Here is an 18319-nt window from a genome sequence, read left to right as displayed (position 1 = left end):
CCCCTCGGGCGGCGTCTGCGAGGCCCCAGTGCCCAACCTCAGAGTGGCTAGCCAGGTTAGGGATCCCGGGGCTGCTCACCCCGAGAACCCGCAGCCCAGCGGAACGTGGTCAAGACGGAAGCGCGAGCAGGTGGGCGGTCCCGCGCCTCTCTAGGAAGCCGGGAGGCTGGCCCTTCTCCATGGTTCCCCAGCCCAGACACACACTACCCCACCCCCGACTACTCCAGCGCCTGGATTTTATCAGGTATTTTCTCTTCTGTCTTAGCACCCCACCTAGACGATAAATTTCTGAAGGACAGAGAGCCCACATTATGCTTCTTGTGATGCTTTGAATTCTGGCTCTAGCGTTTACCAACAGTAACTTAACCTTCTGATGAGTTTATAGCTCCTGCCTCCCACTTAATGGCTGATGGACTGGACTGTGACCTAAGATTGTGGTGTCTGGAGTGCGAATGTCTGGTTCAAACCCTGGCTCCACTGTTTATTAACTGTGTGTCCTTGCTCAAATTATACTTAAGTCTTTACCTCAATTTCTCAATTGAGAAGGGTAATAACTTAGAATTAATAAACTCAGTGGATTAACGAGTCAATTCATGTGAAGTACTCATGACGACTTCGCTTTCTGTACTGTCAAAATAAGTGCTAGACATATTGTTGCTGACATTATTATTATTATTCCTGTGTATCATCGCCACTCTCCAGTAACACACTCCCATTTCTCTTTCTGTAGCCCAAATATAATAATTATGACGATAGTGCTGCTATTGGCCAGGCACTGTGCAGATTGCTCTGAGCTAGAGACCTGTGTATCAAACTGCCTACTGTTTATTTCTACTTGGCTATCCCACAGGAATCCTAAACTGAAAATATTCCCAAATAATTTCATCATCCTACCCTCGCTCTCCTGTTCCTCCTCCAGGGTTCCCCCACCTCAGTGAAACGCACCAGTCTGCACCCAACCAATAAAGTCAATCATCGCTGACTCCTTCCTCTGCATCTTCTCTCACCTGGATTACTGAGATAGCCTCCTAATGGTTCTCCTGGTCTCCAGTCTAGCGCCCTCCAATCCTTCCTCTCCACACTGCAGCCAGGGTGATTTAAGATGTGTCTAGTCATGACACTGTTCCGCTTTTAAAAAAACCTTCAGAAGTATCTGGGGCTTTCAGATATTGGCCCTAAATGTTTCAGATTTGAGAATAGCTGTCACTCAGGTCTTTTCTGATGTCCTGGGTGATAGTCTTCTGGAGTCCCATGCTTATTGCTGACATTACCTTTTCACTTTCTTCCCAGTACACTATGAGCTCCTTCAGGAGAACTCCCTTAGTAGGTGAGTAGGCATCCAACAAATATTTGGTGAATGAATGAGCTTACTTATTTCACCTCTCTTAGCCTGCTTCATGTGAAAATCGGAAGACTGTGGAAAGTAAATCAGATATGTGTCTAATGCCACTGGAGCAGAGTAGAATTCACAAATTCTTGTTCCTGTCCCTGCATTTTCCAACAGTGCCCAGTCCCAAGTAAGAGAGAGAGTAAGGGTGCTGGTGAACTCTCTACAAAGTTCCAAAGGAAGATCATTTTAAATCTAGAACTCTACAGAACCAAGATATCATACAGATATAAGGTCAAAATAAAAATACTTTCAGACAAGTAAAAATTTAGAAAGTTTATCACTCATAAATGTTAGCTGAAAGCATACTAGAGGATGCAGTCTATGAAAACAAACCAAAGAATCCGAGAGGAAGAAGAAGAGATGGATGCAAGTAGCAGTCGTAAGCCAAGAAATCAGTAAAAGTTACTATTAAACAGAAATAAGTGTTGCCTCTTTAGATATTGTTCAGTGAGGGTAGGTGGAAGATCTTGATTTAATTCTACAAGCCAATAGAAAGATATAAATAGAAGGTATGTGACTTTTGAATCAATTAAAAAACAAAAGGCAGAAGTATAGGGGAGAAGTGGGGAATACACCAAAAGAGGATGGCAAATGGAAAATACAAAGTAAGATGACAGAAATAAGCCCAATTATAGGGGTAATGTAGTCCAACATAATGGATTGCATTAATGTATGAAGAGACTCAGATTGGGTTTTAAAAAAAACAAAACAGCTGTATGCTGTTTACAAGCACACACAAAAAGCAAAATGAAAATGGTAAAGTTGAAAATAAAAGGGTAGAAAATGATCTACTAAACTATTGCTAACAAAATAAAAAGCAGGCACAACAATATTAAATTAACATCTGAAAAAATAAAATTCAAGAAGAGCATTAAAAGGAAGCATTAAAAAAAGAGAAAGCATTAAAGGAGAGATATTCATATTGGAAAATAGTCTAATCCACAAGAAGTTCTAATGATAACCAATTTTTATGTATCTAATATATATTTTAATATATGTAAAGCAAAAAACTGATAGAAATATAAGAAATTGGTAAATCCACATTTGTAAAGAGAGATTTTAACACAACTCTATTTAAAATCAAATAGCCAAAAATATGAGAACACAAAGAATTTAAATAATTTAAATAACTGTTTGAATAACTATTAACAGGATCGATATACCCTGCAAGAAGTGTAACATGTAGGCATCTAAGAAAATTTTAAATTTCAAAAAGCAAATGTCATTCAAGTCACACTCTCTGATAACAAAGGAATACACTTACATATTAAGAATAAAACTTTAAAAACATGTAAAATATTTTCAACTAAGTGTTTTTTGAATGGCTACATGTTACTAAATACCTCTTGGGGTGAAAAGAAAATTAAAACAAAAATTATAAATTATTAAGAAATCAAAGAAAAATAAGAATAATCAAAACATGTGGAGAGTGACTACAGCAGACTCAGAAGAATAAACATAAACTTAAATGCAGGTATGAGAGAATAAAAAAGCTAAAAAAATGAATTAGGATTGCTATTTGACAAGCTAGAAAGAGAATAAAATATACCCAAAGAAATTTTGCAAAATAAACCAATAAAGATAAAATCAAACACAATTACATAAAAGAAGAGCAGTGAAATATGAAAAAAAGGAGACAATAAAACTAAAAGGCGGTTCTCTGAAAAGTCCAATAGACATTTGTTAAAAGAGATTAACCTTAAGTTTGAAGAAAGAGAGAAAAGGTGCACGTAAACAATAATAGATATAGGAAAAGGGACAAATTCTTCAGACATGGAAATGTAAAGAGTAAAATAATTTTATACAGTATATTTGAAAAGCTAGACCAAATTACTTCCTATATGAAAAATAAAGTACCAAAATTGGCTAAAGGCATGAAAAATCTGAACAGACTGATAATAACCAAAGACAAAGAAAAGGTTGTCAAAGATCTACTCATAAAAAGGTGTTGGGTCCAGAATGATTTTTAATAGGTGAATCCTTCATAGCTTTACAGAACATTTAGACCCATTGTTATACTTTCGTAAAGAATATCAAATATAACATAGTTTTCAAATCATTTTATGAGGCCTGCACTATTAATAGCAAAACTGGATAAGGACAACCTAACAAAAGAAAACTCTAGGTCAATTTCACTTCTGAACACTAATACAAAACTCTTAAATCTAGTACTACCATGTATTCAAGGAATGCTAGAATGACCCAATATTGGTAAATCATTTACTGACCTAAATACATGGCATGTTGAAAAGGTTGGGGGGTGATGATCAACTCAACATGCAGTGGAAAAGCATTTTACAAAATTCTTTACCTTTTCTTGATAAAAACTCTTAGCAAAGAAACCTTAATTTAATAAGAGGGCAACCACCAAGCCTAATTAGGAAACATGAAAAACCTCATCAAAATCCTACAAGAATGCTATCTCCATTGTAGCAAAACTTGCCATGGAGGTCCAACGCAATAAGAAAACTAAACATGCAGTTTGAAGATGAAAATTATAATAATAATGTCTACAGTAAGAAAAAAGAAAGATCTCAAATGAATAACCTCACTTTACACCTCAAGTAACAAGAAAAAGAAAAACTAAACCCAAAGTCAGCAGAAAGAATGAAATAATAAAAACAGAGCAGAAATAAATAAAATATACCAAAAAGACAACAGAAAAGACTAATGAAACCAAGAATGGGTTTTTTGAAAAGATAAGCAAAATTGACAAACCTTTAGCTAAGCTGAGAAAAAAGAGAGAGGACTCAAATAAATAAAATTACATATGAAAGAAGAGATATTACAATTGATACCACAGAAATATAAAAAATCATAAGAGATTTCTACAAACAGTTACACTATAACAAATAGGATAACCTAGAAGAAATAGATAAATTCCTAGAAACATACAACCTACCAAGACTAATTCATAAAGAAATAAAAAATCTGAGCAAACCAATAATGAGAAAGAAGATTAAATCAGTAATCAAAACTTCCCAACAAAGAAAAGCCCAGGACCTAATGGCTTCACTGGTGAATTCTTAAATGTTTCCAAACATTTAAGGAAGAATTAACACCAATTTTTCTCAAACTTTTCCAAAAAATTGAAGAGGAGGGAACACTTTCAAACTAATTTTACAAGGACAGCATTACAAAGCTAGACAAGGACACCACAGGAAAAGAAAATTACAGGCCAATATTCCTGATGAACACAGATGCAAAAATTCTCAACAAAATACCAGCAACCCAATTCAACAGTACATTAAAGAGATCACATACCATGATCAAGTGAGGACATACACCATGACCATCCTGGGATACAAAGACAGTTCAACATATGCAAATCAATAAATGTGACACACCATATTAACAGAATAAAGGATAAAAATCATGTGATTATCAATAGATGCAGAAAAAAGCATTTGACAAAATTAAACATCCTTTCACAATAATAATAATAATGATGATAATAATAATAATAATAATAATAATAAACTCAACAAATTAGGTATAGAAGGAATGTACCTCAACATAATAAAGGTGATATAAGACAATCCCACAGCTAACATCATACTTAATGTTGAAAAGCTTTTCCTCTAAGATCAGTAACAAGATAAGGATGCCCATTCTTGCCACTTCTATTCTGGATAGTACTTGAAGTCCTATTCAGAGCAATTAGGCAAGAAAATATAAGTAAATAAAAGGCATCCAAATCAGGAAGGAAGAAGTAAATTTGTTTCTGTTTGCAGAGGACATAATCTTATATATAGAAAACCCCAAAGACACCACCAAAAAAACTGTTAACAAATAAACAAACTAATAAACAAATAAACAAATTCAGTACAATTGCAGAATACAAAGTCAACATGCCAAAATAAGTAGCATTGCTATATACCAACAACAAAATATCTAAAAAAAATCCCATTCACAATAGTATAAAGAAAAATACTTATGAATAAATTTAACCAAGGAAGTGAAAGATCTAATATTGAAAACTATAAAATGTTGATGAAAGAAATTGAAGACACAAAAAATGAAATATCTCATGTTCATGGATTGGAAGAATATTTTTACAGTGCCCATATTATGCAAAGTAATCTAGTTTCAGTGCAATTCTTATCAAAATCCCAACAGCATTTTTTGCAAAAATAGAAAAAAAAATCTTAAAATTCATATGAAACCACAAAAGACCCTGAATAGCCAAAGCAATCTTGAGCAAAAAACAAAATTGGAGGCATCACATTTCTTGATTTCAAAATATTCTACAAAAGTATAGTTATCAAAACAGCATAGTAATAGCATAAAAACAGACATATGGACAAATGGAACAGAATAGAGAACCCAGAAATAAATTAACACATTTACGGTCAATTGATCTTTAACAAAGGTACCAAGAACACACAACGGGAAAAGGAAAATCTTTTCAACAAATGGTGTTGGTGAAACATGCAGAAGAATAAAATTGGACCCTTATCTCACATGATATATGAAAAATCTACTCAGCATGGACCAAAGACTTAAACATGAGACTGAAACTATAAAATGACTAGAAGAAGACATAGGAAAAAAATTTCTTGCTATTAGTCTGGGTAACCATTGTTTCGGATATGAGCTCCAAAGCACAGGCAACAAAAGCAAAAACAGACAAATAGGATTGTACCACACTAAAAATATTTTGCATCACAAAGAAAACAATTAACAAAACGGGAGAAAGTATTTGCAAAATGTACATCTGATGAGGGATTAATTTCCATAATACATGAGGAACTCAAGCAGCTAAATAGGAAGAATACAAATAACCCGATTAAAAAATGAGCAAACCTGAATAGACATTTCTCAAAAGAAGACATACAGATGGCCAACAGGTATATGAAAAAATGCTGAACATCACTAATCATCAGGAAAATGCAAATTAAAACCACAATGAGAGATCACCTCACACCTGTTAGAATGGCTATTATCAAAAAGACAATAGATAACAGGTGTTGACGAGGATGTGGAGAAAGAGAACACTTGTACACTGTTAGTGGGAATGTAAATTAGTACAGCCGTTATGAAAAACAGTATGTACGTTCCTCAAAAAAGTAAAAATAGAAATACCATATAATCCAGCAATCCCACTTCTGGGTATATATCCAAAGAAAATGAAAACAGTGTGTTGAAGAGATGCCTGCACTCATCTTCACTGCAGCATTATTATAATTATTTGCAATAGGCAAGATATGGAATTGACCTAAGTGTCCATCAATGGATGAATGGATGAAGAAATTGTGGTATATTTATATAATGAAATATTATTCATCCTTTAAAAAGAAGGAAAACCAGTCATTTGTGACAACATGAGTAAACCTGGAGGACATAATGCTATGTGAAATAAGCCAGGCACAGAAAGACAAATATTGCATGATCTCACTTACATGTGGGATCTAAAAAAGTTGAACTCATAGAAGCAGAGAGTTGCCAGGGGTTGAGGTGGGGGAATAAGGAAATGTTTGTGAGAGGATACAAAGTTTCAGTCAGACAGGATGAAGAAATCAGAAAAAAAAAAAAAAAAACCGCAAAAAATAGAAACAATTTTAAAAAATAAAAATAAACCTGTTACAGATGTAGGAAAAAATTATTATTTGTAGATCACATGATTATTATTACAGAAAAGACAGCAGACTCAACTTAACAATAAGACTCTTGTTGTAAGATGTTTACTGGAGGAAAGCAGTAGGGGAAATTCTCACTAGCCAGGGGACTGGGTAATCACACTCCTACTCCTTAGCTCATCAGTTTCAGGATTTGTATTGTTCATAGGTATAAAAGAGGCAGGCCCTTCCCAATGATTGTCCTGGGGGCCTTGCAACAGGAAGGTATGGGAGATAAGACCTTGTGGTACTCTTCAGGGAGGGCAATCTTCAAAACAACTATTTGAAGCTTAAAAGAGTTGCATGTTTGTCCATTAAAACATCTAAGAATCTATCATTTAATTGAGACTTAGTCTATGACATGTAATACTACTTTATTATGGGGAACTTGTTTTCATAATCTACATAGATAATCCAAGAAAATCAACTAAAATATTCCATTAGAACAATAAGAGAGTTCAGCTGTAAGACCTGTGCACCGTGCACAAATCCCACACGTCGGGATGGCTCACCTCACAAAGACCACGAGACAGAGACCGTTGCAATTAAACAAGAGGAGTTTATTCCAGCATGCTGGGGTCGCTCAGTCTCCTGGACAGGAGAGACAGGAGCAGCCCCGAGCCTAAGTTACTTTCGGTTTTTATGTTTAGCTTGGGTGATCAGATGATTGTCAACTTTAAAACTAGCCAATGCAAGCAAGCCTTGAGTACATAAGCTAATTTTGCAGTTACCATTTAGCAGAGGCTTTCTATCCATCCCCCCCGCCATTACTCTTAAAAAAACTTATATAAAATGGCGTTACTTATGCTAACTTTAAACTGGCAGTTAGTGACATCCTGTTAGGCACACAGGATGTTCTGCAACCGCGAGCACAGCTGGCTTGCAGAAGCTGAAATATGGAGGTCACAGCAGAGCATAAAACTTTCCACATAAACATGTCTTTAAGGAAGCTTTTGGGTAAGGGTCTTAACACACCTGGGTACAAGGGCAGGAAGTGTGTTTACCTGAGGAGGGGTCTCTGAGAGCTAACCTGCTTCTCATTTACACAAGAAGGAGCTGAGAGCTGACAGCCTGTGGTTTCCTTGCTAACACAAGCACAAGCTTGTGACCACAGAGCTATAGAGTACAGAAATATTCAGCTGTTTTTATATCTTTACACAGCAACGTGAACATGTTTAAAAAATCCGTATCCCTTCTATCACAGTTATCTTTAACACAAAAATCCATAGCCCTCCACTAATGTTCAATTAGAATAGGTATTAGGAACTGGTTCCAGTTCAAAGTCACTAGGAATAAACCAAGATATACATATATAAAGAAAATTCTGAAATCATAGAAGACCCAAGTAATTGGAGATATACTAAGTCCTGAATGAAGAGTAAGTATTGCTAAGTTGGTGAATATTCACTCCCCCAACACATCTATAAATTCAGTACAATTTCAAAATCACAATAGGATTTAATTAACTTGACCAGGTAATTCTAAATTTTATCTGACAGAGAAAATGTGGAAGGAAACTAAAGGAAAACATTGAAAATAACTCTAAGAGAGAGAACTTGTCTTAATAGCTATCTAAATAGAACATAAAGCTAGAATAATTAGTGCCATACTGGGCCAGGAAAATGCAAGTTAGATACTACTTTTCAAACACTGATTGGCAAAAATTTAAGTGATGATATCAGGAGTTCAAGATTTCCAGGCAGGAGTGTCCTCAGCCACTGCTCATGGAAATCTAAATCGGTAGAGCAAGTCTAAATTCATAGAGCCTACTGAAAGAGAGATAAAAACACACACACACTTCAATCCAGCAACTGCACTGATTGGTAATGTGTCCCAGATAAATACTATAATGTAGAGAAGGAGGTATATACAAGGATATTCACAGAAGCACTGTTTAAACAGAAAATACAAACAAAAGCAAACAAAACTGGCATTACCTTTAATGTCTATCAATAGAGGTCAAATGAACACCCATAATAAGAATCAACAAATCATATGAATATTCAAATTGAAGATTATTATGTAGAAGATAAAAAAATTAGGTAGATAAATAGGGGCTATGATAGTTAATTTTATGTTATCAACTTGACTGGGCTAAGGGATGCTCAGAAAGGTGGTAAAACATTTCCAGGTATCTGTGAGAGTGTTTTTGGAAGAGATTAGCATTTGAGTTGATAGACCGAGTAAAGACCACCCTCACCAATGCAGGTGGACATGATCCAATCTGTTGAGGACCTGAATAGAACAAAATGGTAGAGGAAGAGTGAATTTGCTTCCATTTGAGCTGGGACATCCATCTTCTCTTCTCAGACAGGCGCTCCTGTTTCTCAGCCTTTGGACTCAGAGCAGGACTTCCACGACTGGCTCCCCTGGTTCACAGGCCTTTGGACTTGGACTGAATTACACCATTAGCTTTCCTGGTTCTCCAGTTTGCAGATAGCAGATTGTGAGATTATCTGGCCTCCACAATTGCATGAGCCCGTGCCTCTAAATCTCCATATATATGTGTATACACACACACACACACACACACACACACACACACACAATTATTTCATTGGTTCTGTTTCTCTGGAGAACCATAATATAGAAGCTCCAGAATGTTTGTTTTTTGGCAGCTGGCCGGTACGAAGATCTGAACCCTTCCAGAATGTATTGAGAAAAATGGAAGTTAGAGAACATGTACAGCACAAAACTTGTTTAAAACAAGCAAACTATATTACTATTTTTATGTACATTTACTACAAATGCATAGAAAAATGTCTGCAAGGATTACATAACAGTTTCCTTTACAAAGGGTACTGAAATTGGAGATAATCTAGGGGACCTTTACTTTCAACTGTAGTATTTTATTATGATGTAAATGTACTCATGATTTAGTTCAGATTAAACTTTTTTTCAGCCAGCTGGTAGACTTAGAGGTAACCTTTAATTTAGATACTAAAGGATAAATGACATTCCATCCAACAGATGAGTGGAAAAGAAATAATGTGAATTAGAGGACATGACAACTACCTGGAGATGGGAGGCTACTGAAATAGAGGATCTCTAAAAACCAAACTGTCCAACTTCTTAATTTTGCTATTAAGGTCAGTGCAGCTCAACACAATTCAACTCTGAATTCTGAGTACCGAATGTGCGAAAAGAACTGCACCAGGTGCAGATGATACAAACACGTCCTCACTTTCACAAGCATCTCATTTGATCCTTACCACAATATATGGCAGGTATAGGTTACCTGTTTAGATGAGGCTCATGTGAGGTGCAAGAATGGGTTTGACCTTAAATAGGAAACTAAAAAGTATATCTAAATTGATAAACTAACAAGTCCTTAATCACCAAAAGAAAATGTGGGGAGGCTTTGTTTGCTTTTGCTAAATTTCTTGTTTTTAAGACACAGCCAAGGAACTGAGAGGACACAAATGCTTTTACTCAACACATGAGAAATAAGCATTACACACACACACACACACACACACAAATGGGTTTGAGCACAATGACAAGATTTACACCTGGATGTGATTCTGAAATTGGTATTTTCTCTATGCCTTCCTAATGAGGGTACCTGGAAAAGTACAGAGTTCTCTATAATCAAAATGGACTTTTGTGTTTGAATATTTTAGTAATTTCCCAATCTCCTCCTCCATCCTCCAACCCATTCAGACTATGCTGCTAGACTGATCTTCCTAAAGATTACTCCCTAACTCAAAAATCTTTCATCACGCCCCACCTTACTAATTTTACTTCCTACTCTTTTTCAGGTACCTTATGCCTCAATCACTTTCCTGAAGGTGGAATTCCCAATTTCCATTGTTCCATATTGCACTGTTCTCTAGGTGCAGCTTGAATGCTGCTTCTACCCTGAAGCTTCCTCATCCTCTGAGCATAACATCATGGACCGGAGGCAAAGTGCCCTCAGTATCATTGCAAATTGACAGAAATGCTCTCCCTTTTCTCCACAGTAACTATAAACCTGTATTCTCTGCAAATCTATATTTCCTCATCCCCCTTTCGAGTGTATGACCTTGCCAACTGAAGAGAAGTTCAGAGATCAAAGTGAAAAGTCCCCAATTTTCTGACAACGAACCTACAGATTTAGTATCCAAACCACCTTTTCTTTCTTTTTCTCCTCATGGAAAGGACTTCTTTCTTCTAAACTAATCCCTCATCCTCTTCTCTAGATTCCACACAGCCCCACTCTTTCAAGGACAAAGTCTCTTTCCTTCAATTAGCTCCTTTCCCAGCATTCAAACATGCGCAAGTCACTCCAACTTTGCAAAACTTCCAAACCCCATATAACATCTCTATCACTTACTTGAAACCTCTTCCCCTCCCCTTGACAATCTCTACCAAACTTCTTCCCCTGGCTTCCATGTGCCCTTCCTAGTTTCTCACCTCTCGACTCTTTCCAAATCTTTTCCTCTACTCATCTTTTGACTGCTGTTCTCTATCCCTGGGCAACCAGTGACCACTTGTATACTGGTGATTCCCCAATCTGTCCTGAGACCTTTTCTCCTTGTTATTATCATCACAGATCCAACCATGAGCCAATTACTGGGCTACACAATCATGATTTATTAACAACTTCAAAGCATACCACACAGATGAGGAAACTGGGCTCTGAAGATTAAGGGACATCCCTAAATCAGTTTTAAAGAGGCAGAGCCAGGATCTGAGTACAGGTTGTTGCATTGCTGCCTATCCACCCAGAATAGTCTGCATGGTGTGCAACTCATTGCCCCTAGATAACCTTGCTCCTGCTGTACTCCCACAACCAATGAGCCAGTATAAACCAAAAGCCTGAATCACATTTGGATTTTTTACTTCCCTTCCAGCCCATGCATGACCAAAGCTGACTAAATAGCACCACCATGTCCTTGGATCATAAAACTTCATACCACCAATCTGGGCCTTCCCAGTCTTGATCCCATAAGATTCAATCCCACAGTGCAATACCTAAATCTTAGGTATCACTCTGAAAAAACCCTCAGTGGCTTCTTACACTACTCCCATAGTTTGCTTCCTTGTTGTGGCCTCTAATCAGTTCTCTACATTATCAATAGATTTATTTCCTTCTTATCACATACCATTCTTCCCTTTCCATCACCTTCCCCTCAAGTTTTTGGTGTAGATTCCACTTCCTCTAGACAATTCCCTATCCCTAAGAGTAGTATAGGTGACCTTTAGTTGTTTGTAATTTTCCCCATCACAAATCCTATTACACTACTATCACTTGCTTATTAATACCAAGAAAATGAATGTGCTTTGTCCTGTACTCCAGTGAAACTTGGAAGCCAGTTTTTGGCTAGAAAGTGAGTTTCTTTTTAAATATATCTGTAAATTTCCAAAATGCAGTGTAGCCTTCTAGTATTTAAGTCCATCCAGGATCCTAAAATCTTGTAGTAGAAAGGGAACCAAAAACTCCAAGTAACCAACCTACCATATGTAACACTTGTCTTGTTTTCCTGCATAGTGTATTTTTGCAAGCCACTGAACTTTTGAGCATCAAGAGACTGGAACTTTACCTATTTATGAAAAATATATTTGTACAAGAAAAAAATGTCACCTGGTGTTCTAATTACCATGATTTCCCATGAGAGCACTCCAGTTATTACTCTGTGATGGCTTTCTAACATCTATCCAAGTCTGGTCAGAGTGAGGTAAAGGAATTGATTCTTTAATAACGTTTACAATCCTATTACCAATCTGCATCCTAACCCCAGCCTCAGCAACATGGTTTAAATCCATATAGTTCAACAGATTTGCCAACATGTCAAAAAGAATCTTTATTACTTTTACAATAATCTCTTATACTTTTTTGCCAGATGCCTTTGGAGCAGGTGCTTTCTGAGCTGGAGCTTTTTGACCCTTCTGAGCTTTCGGAGGAGGTGCTGCCTTCTGGCCTGTGGCTTTCTGGGCAGGAACCTTCTGGGGTGGAGCTTTCTTGCCCACAGTAGTCACCTTTTTTGCTGGAACTTTAGCTGCAGCTGCAGTAGCACCCTTAGCAGCAGGTGGTTTTTTGGGAGAAGCTTTTAGAAGAACTGCCTTTTGAAGCTTCTTTACCTCATTCTTGATTATTCTGTTCCTCTGAAAAAATTCAATATAAGAAAGCATTTATTGTATGTGCATACAAAAAACTAATTTATGCTAGTTCTTAGAAAGGGTATTGTCTGTTCTCTCTCACTACTAAATCTGGATAAAGGTAACAAAATTCCTTAAGGACTTTGTGAAATACAATAAATGAGGATAAATTCTTCCTTTTCACACTAAGCACCCAAGCAGCTAGCAGTTTGAAATGTCAACTGGCTACTGCTCCATTATTATCCTGAAGCAAAGGTAGACAAGAATATGGATCTTAAAACCTACCATTTTCTTTGCCTTCATGACTTTGTAACGATCAAAATCCGTCATTTTGGCCTTCTGTTAAAAACAAAAAAAAATAAAAGGAATAAAAATTATCCTTCTCACACTACCCTCCAACCTTCCAAAAAAGAAAAGATCAGAATTCAAATGACCCTAAGTCATTACCCTTTCTCTGGCTTCAATCTTCTTGGCCCATCTTGTGGCTGCCCACTTTGTATTGATATCAGCCTTCTGCCAGGCTTGTCGCACATACTTCTGGCGGGCACTAGAAAGAGCCAAGACCACAGATTAAGGAATCAGCTTTGAAGACACACATATCCAAGGACAGCTTTTTGTTCTTTGAAAAGCACCCTTTCCATTATACTTCCAGCTTTAGTTGTCTTCACAGCACACAGACCACCTGGAATACTATCTTTTATCTATTTGAATCGTGTTCATTAAGCCAGGCTATTCTATAATTTCAAGCACAATTTTAAACAAAACTGAAATCCAGTCCATTTTATATATTTAGAAAAATGTCCTCTCACCATATACTACTACTTAGGGTAGAGAATGGGGAGAAAGCCCTTCATTTTCATAATAAACAAGGTGAAGTTATTCCTTAGGTCTGTTTTTATTCTGTATAATAATCATTTGCAGCCAAGCATCCTAAAAATAAAACCCAGTGTGCAACATCCAGGGATCTAAGACACAGAATTACAAAAGTACCTAGAGAAAACATAAGCTGCCAGAAACTCCTCTACTTCTGTAAACTTCAACAAGTACCCTCAAGATTCATTCTAAACTGTGCTTCAAACAACATGGTAGTCAAAGTAGCAGCAGCATGGACATACTCCAGGTTGTCTGAGTGAAAAGTTTTCAATAACCAGCACTTGAAAGTCCATTATGCACATGCCAGGCACTAACCAACTTAACACAACTTTCATTGAGGGTTGACATAACTGTACAGCAACATACTATAGTGTTATCTGAGTGAGAAGTTTTCAATAACCAGCACTTGAATGTCCATTATGCACATGCCAGGCACTAACCAACTTAACACAACTTTCATTGAGGGTTGACATAACTGTACAGCAACAACTAGTGTTATAATTTCTATTCTGTCAAAAAAGAATCATTGCCAGTTGCCTCAATTCCCTACATGTAAGCTACAAATAGAACCTCTTTATGTTAAATACCTTATAACTGGGGCACACTAAAAGCTAAACTAATGACAGCTAGTATCGGAAGAGACAAATTAGTATTTCTGTTTGTGTTAAAACTAAAAGTAACTATGTTCAGTAGAGAAATCAGAATTCCTTAGGGAAGACTATCATGTGACAATACTAAAGAAAGAGGGACCAGGAGAAAAGAAGACGGCAAGTCCAGATAAAGGCAAAGCCAGAGAATTATCAGGGTGGAAAAGGGACCATAGGACTTAAAAGTAAGTCATGCCTATTTACTACTACAATGTAAATGCTTCTTCTGAACTGCTCTGAATCTTCTGCACTGCTTACTATCATCTCAAGGAAAAAACAACAAAATAGCAAAACAAATTTAAACTAAACAAACTTCTACTAAACTGGGGGGGGGGGGTGATGATTGGTGGATAGTTACCTGTGTGGGAACTTGAGGATGAAGTCAGTGAGCTGCATGCACTTGAAAGGCATGGCCTGTCTCCTTACCTGAGTGCAAGGTCCATCGACCAAAGCCTAGAACAAAAAGATCAAGGATCTCAGTGCAAAACATAACAGTGATTTAAACAGACAGATATTCTGTATAATTACTTGTCTTCTCAGGGCCATTAAATTCACACTATTTAAATAAACTGCTCACAAAAAAACAAACACTGTCCTACTCTATAGCAGTCTTTTAAAATTCAGTTTGAATCATACAGCTTTGCTTCTTCTGGTCAACAAAAACACTTCTCTACACTACTTCTTAAAGATTAAACTACTACCATTAGTGTACCATAGAAACAAACTACATTTAATTTACTTTGTGATACTAAGTCTTTAATCTTTATATTTCCAAAAACTTAATGTTTGTTCACAGCCATTAGTCAACCGCTTAATTTGCTGCTCTTACATACTGACAACAGCAAACACAAAGTGATTTCTATGTGCCTGGATCTTTTCTAAACTTGTTTTACATATACTAATGCATTTTAACCTCACCAGTGTTTTAGGCCGTAACTGGCTAAAAGCTCTGGCTGTTTAAGTGACTGAGACAATACTTAAACCCAGTAGTAATAGCTAACTCAAGTCTGTGCTTCAACCCCCCCCACCCCCACCGCCTGTTTCCTCAATAGTAAAATAGGAGGTAAAGCAAACATCCGTAGCACTACCTTACAGGGTCATTTAGACAGTTACCATTACTATAGTGTACACCGTTCACTGCCATGTTATGTTAAAAGTTGCAATTAAAAGTTTAGATAAAAAGACACTTTCTCCTACAATTACCCTGTTCTGATCAATAACATCTACGATCGCGACCAGCTTTCCGGCATGAGGCCCAAAGGAGACGTAGGCTACCCGGCCAACCTCCACGAAGCGCCTGAACACCTAAAATGGGGGGAGAAAAGACAGCCAGACTTAAAATACTCTCTACTTCATACGATTCCAGAGGTTAAATGTAACATGGTTAATCACAGCGAAAAAGAATGCTGAGAGGGAACATGCTCAAGCCCATGGGCTGAGCCGGATGAACAAAACCGGAAGAGGCAACGGTGGCGAAACTCCGGCTCCCGCCGGTCTCCAGGGCTAAGGGGCCTGCACGCCCCCAGTTCTGCCTGTCCCCGGAGGCTAGCCCTGGCCACCAGCCGCCTCAGCCATCCAGCTCTGGTGGCGGCGACAGCGCGCACGCGTGGTCCAACGCGCGGGGCTTGCCAGGCTCTCCACGCGCTCACCAGCCCTGCGTCCGGGAAGAACCTGAACCCCGTCCACAGCCCGCCCCAGGATCCTCTTCACACACTTCTCAGGGACCTCCGGACGTCGCTCCGCGCCTCAGTTCCCCTGCCGAAGCGGAGGTCGAGCGACATACCCGCCAGACCGGAGCCCAAGACAGCGAGACTCACCATGTCGGCGGCGTCAGGCGAGAAGAGAGAAGGCCCGCCCAACCGTGCGCATGTGTAGAAGACCGTCCCACCCCTGCGGTTAACGAGACGCCGACGTGGGCACCGATTGGTCGGGGCGTACGTGCGTACACGCACGCATGCTTACTGGGAAAATATGGCGGAGCCGGTTAGGGGTCGGCTGGTTTTTGGCAGACCTGTGCGGTGAGATTGGCTTCGGTGATTTGGTTTGGCGAGTTGTAGGACGGTCGTCGTTTAGGGCTTTAGGGCAAAGAACACAGAAACTATGCCTTCCATTAAAACTCTGTCAGCATTCCATTTGGCTTTTTTTTTTTTAAAACATTTTTCCGTCTTTCCTTTCATTATTCAGTACTCTCGATTTCTGTCTAAATGTTGCTATTACTCGTGGCTTAGCACTAGGTTTTATTGCTCCTCACATTCTCAGCCTAAGTGATCCCAGTAATTCTGTTAACCTTTTATTTTAAAGTAATTCAGACTAACAGAAGTGTTGCTAAACTAGTTCAAATAATTACCATAATCCCTTCTAGATTCCTTAAATGTTAATATTTTACGTTTGCTGTATCACTCATTTTTTTTCTGAACCAGCTGAGAGAAAATTGCAGACACGATGTCCGTTTATTTATATATTCTTAAATTTTATTTCCTAACAAAGACGTTCTCAACGTTATCACTACAATTATCAAAATCAGGGAATTAATGTTGATACAGTACTATTATCTAATCCACAGTCCTCATTCAGATGTTATCAGTTGTACCACTTATGTCCTTTGCAGTAAATGGCAAGAGAAAAAAATTTTTTTTCTCCGCCCAAGATCTAATAGAGGATTACAAGTTGCATTTAGTTACCAGGTCTCTAGTGTTTTAAGTCCGTAACAGTTCCTAAGCCTTTCTTTGTCTTTCATAATACTGACATTTTTAAAGAGCATATGCTAGTCGTTTTGTAGACTTTCTCAATATGAATTTGTTGGAGTTTTCCTCATGATTAAATTCAGCTTGTGCATTTTTAGTAGAAATGCTATGTCCTTGGTGCTTGACATCAGGACACACATGCCTCACTCAGTTTGGTGGTGTTACCTTTCATTACTTGATTAAGGTGGTGATCTTTGTGCTGACAATTCCCGAATGTATTTCAAGCCTTTACTTTTCTCTAAGTTCTATGCCAGCATATCTTCCCAGGACTGCTCTAACAACCTTTTAAGTGACCTGCTGTCTTTAATCTATTCTCTGCTCAGCAGTCAGAGGGATCTTCTAAATAAGTAAAATAGATCACATCACTTTCTGTTTAAAATGCTTCAATTGCTCTTCACAGTATTTAGAGTAAAATCTAAACTCCTTACTCTGGCCTTGCATTATATGCTCCTATACCCGTATACACCTTATGCCCCCCTTCCACTTTTTCATTGTTCTTCAGCCACACTGGTTTTAAACAGGCCAAGTTCTCTTCTGCTGTATGACCTTGGCACATGGTGTCTCCCCTGCCAGAATGCTCTTCCCTCTGTTCATACTCATTGTGTGACAGTGCCAACTCATCTCGTATTTTTTATTTCCTAGTTATTTCTTCTGAGAGACTTAACTTAGTTACAGCATAAAAAAGAAATTAACCCCTCCCTCCATTTCTAGCTCAGCTTTTGTTTTCCTCAGAGTTATTATCAGAATTACAATTGTTTGACTTATTGTTATGTCTATTTAGGTCGTTTTGTGCCAATTAGAATAAGTTTCACGAGGGCAGGACTATGGCCATCTTTTCTGTTCCATCTCCTGATCTTAGCTCAGTACCTGATAATTAAATACCTGAGCTCAATAAATGGGTAGTGAATGAATTAGTATTTAGGCCTTAGTATCTTGCTTTATAATTTACAAAGCAAAAGACACGAA

General features: G+C 37.7%; 1 protein-coding gene across 1 annotated transcript; it reads right to left on the bottom strand.

The window, feature by feature from the left end:
• Window positions 1-12769: 12769 nt before the first annotated feature.
• RPL14 (ribosomal protein L14) lies at window positions 12770-16488 on the bottom strand. The gene is made up of 6 exons (XM_063114880.1): window positions 16427-16488; window positions 15813-15914; window positions 14968-15062; window positions 13537-13636; window positions 13375-13428; window positions 12770-13095 (listed from the first exon to the last, which is right to left on the bottom strand). The coding sequence occupies exons 1-6, from the start codon at window positions 16427-16429 to the stop codon at window positions 12817-12819; spliced, it is 633 nt and encodes a 210-aa protein (XP_062970950.1). The 5' UTR covers window positions 16430-16488; the 3' UTR covers window positions 12770-12816.
• Window positions 16489-18319: the final 1831 nt, after the last annotated feature.

The sequence above is a fragment of the Cynocephalus volans genome, chromosome 11 (assembly GCF_027409185.1).
Source record: "Cynocephalus volans isolate mCynVol1 chromosome 11, mCynVol1.pri, whole genome shotgun sequence".
Lineage (NCBI taxonomy): Eukaryota > Metazoa > Chordata > Mammalia > Dermoptera > Cynocephalidae > Cynocephalus > Cynocephalus volans.
The sequence above is the reverse complement of the archived record's forward strand: the minus strand, read 5'-3'. Positions and strand labels throughout refer to the sequence as shown.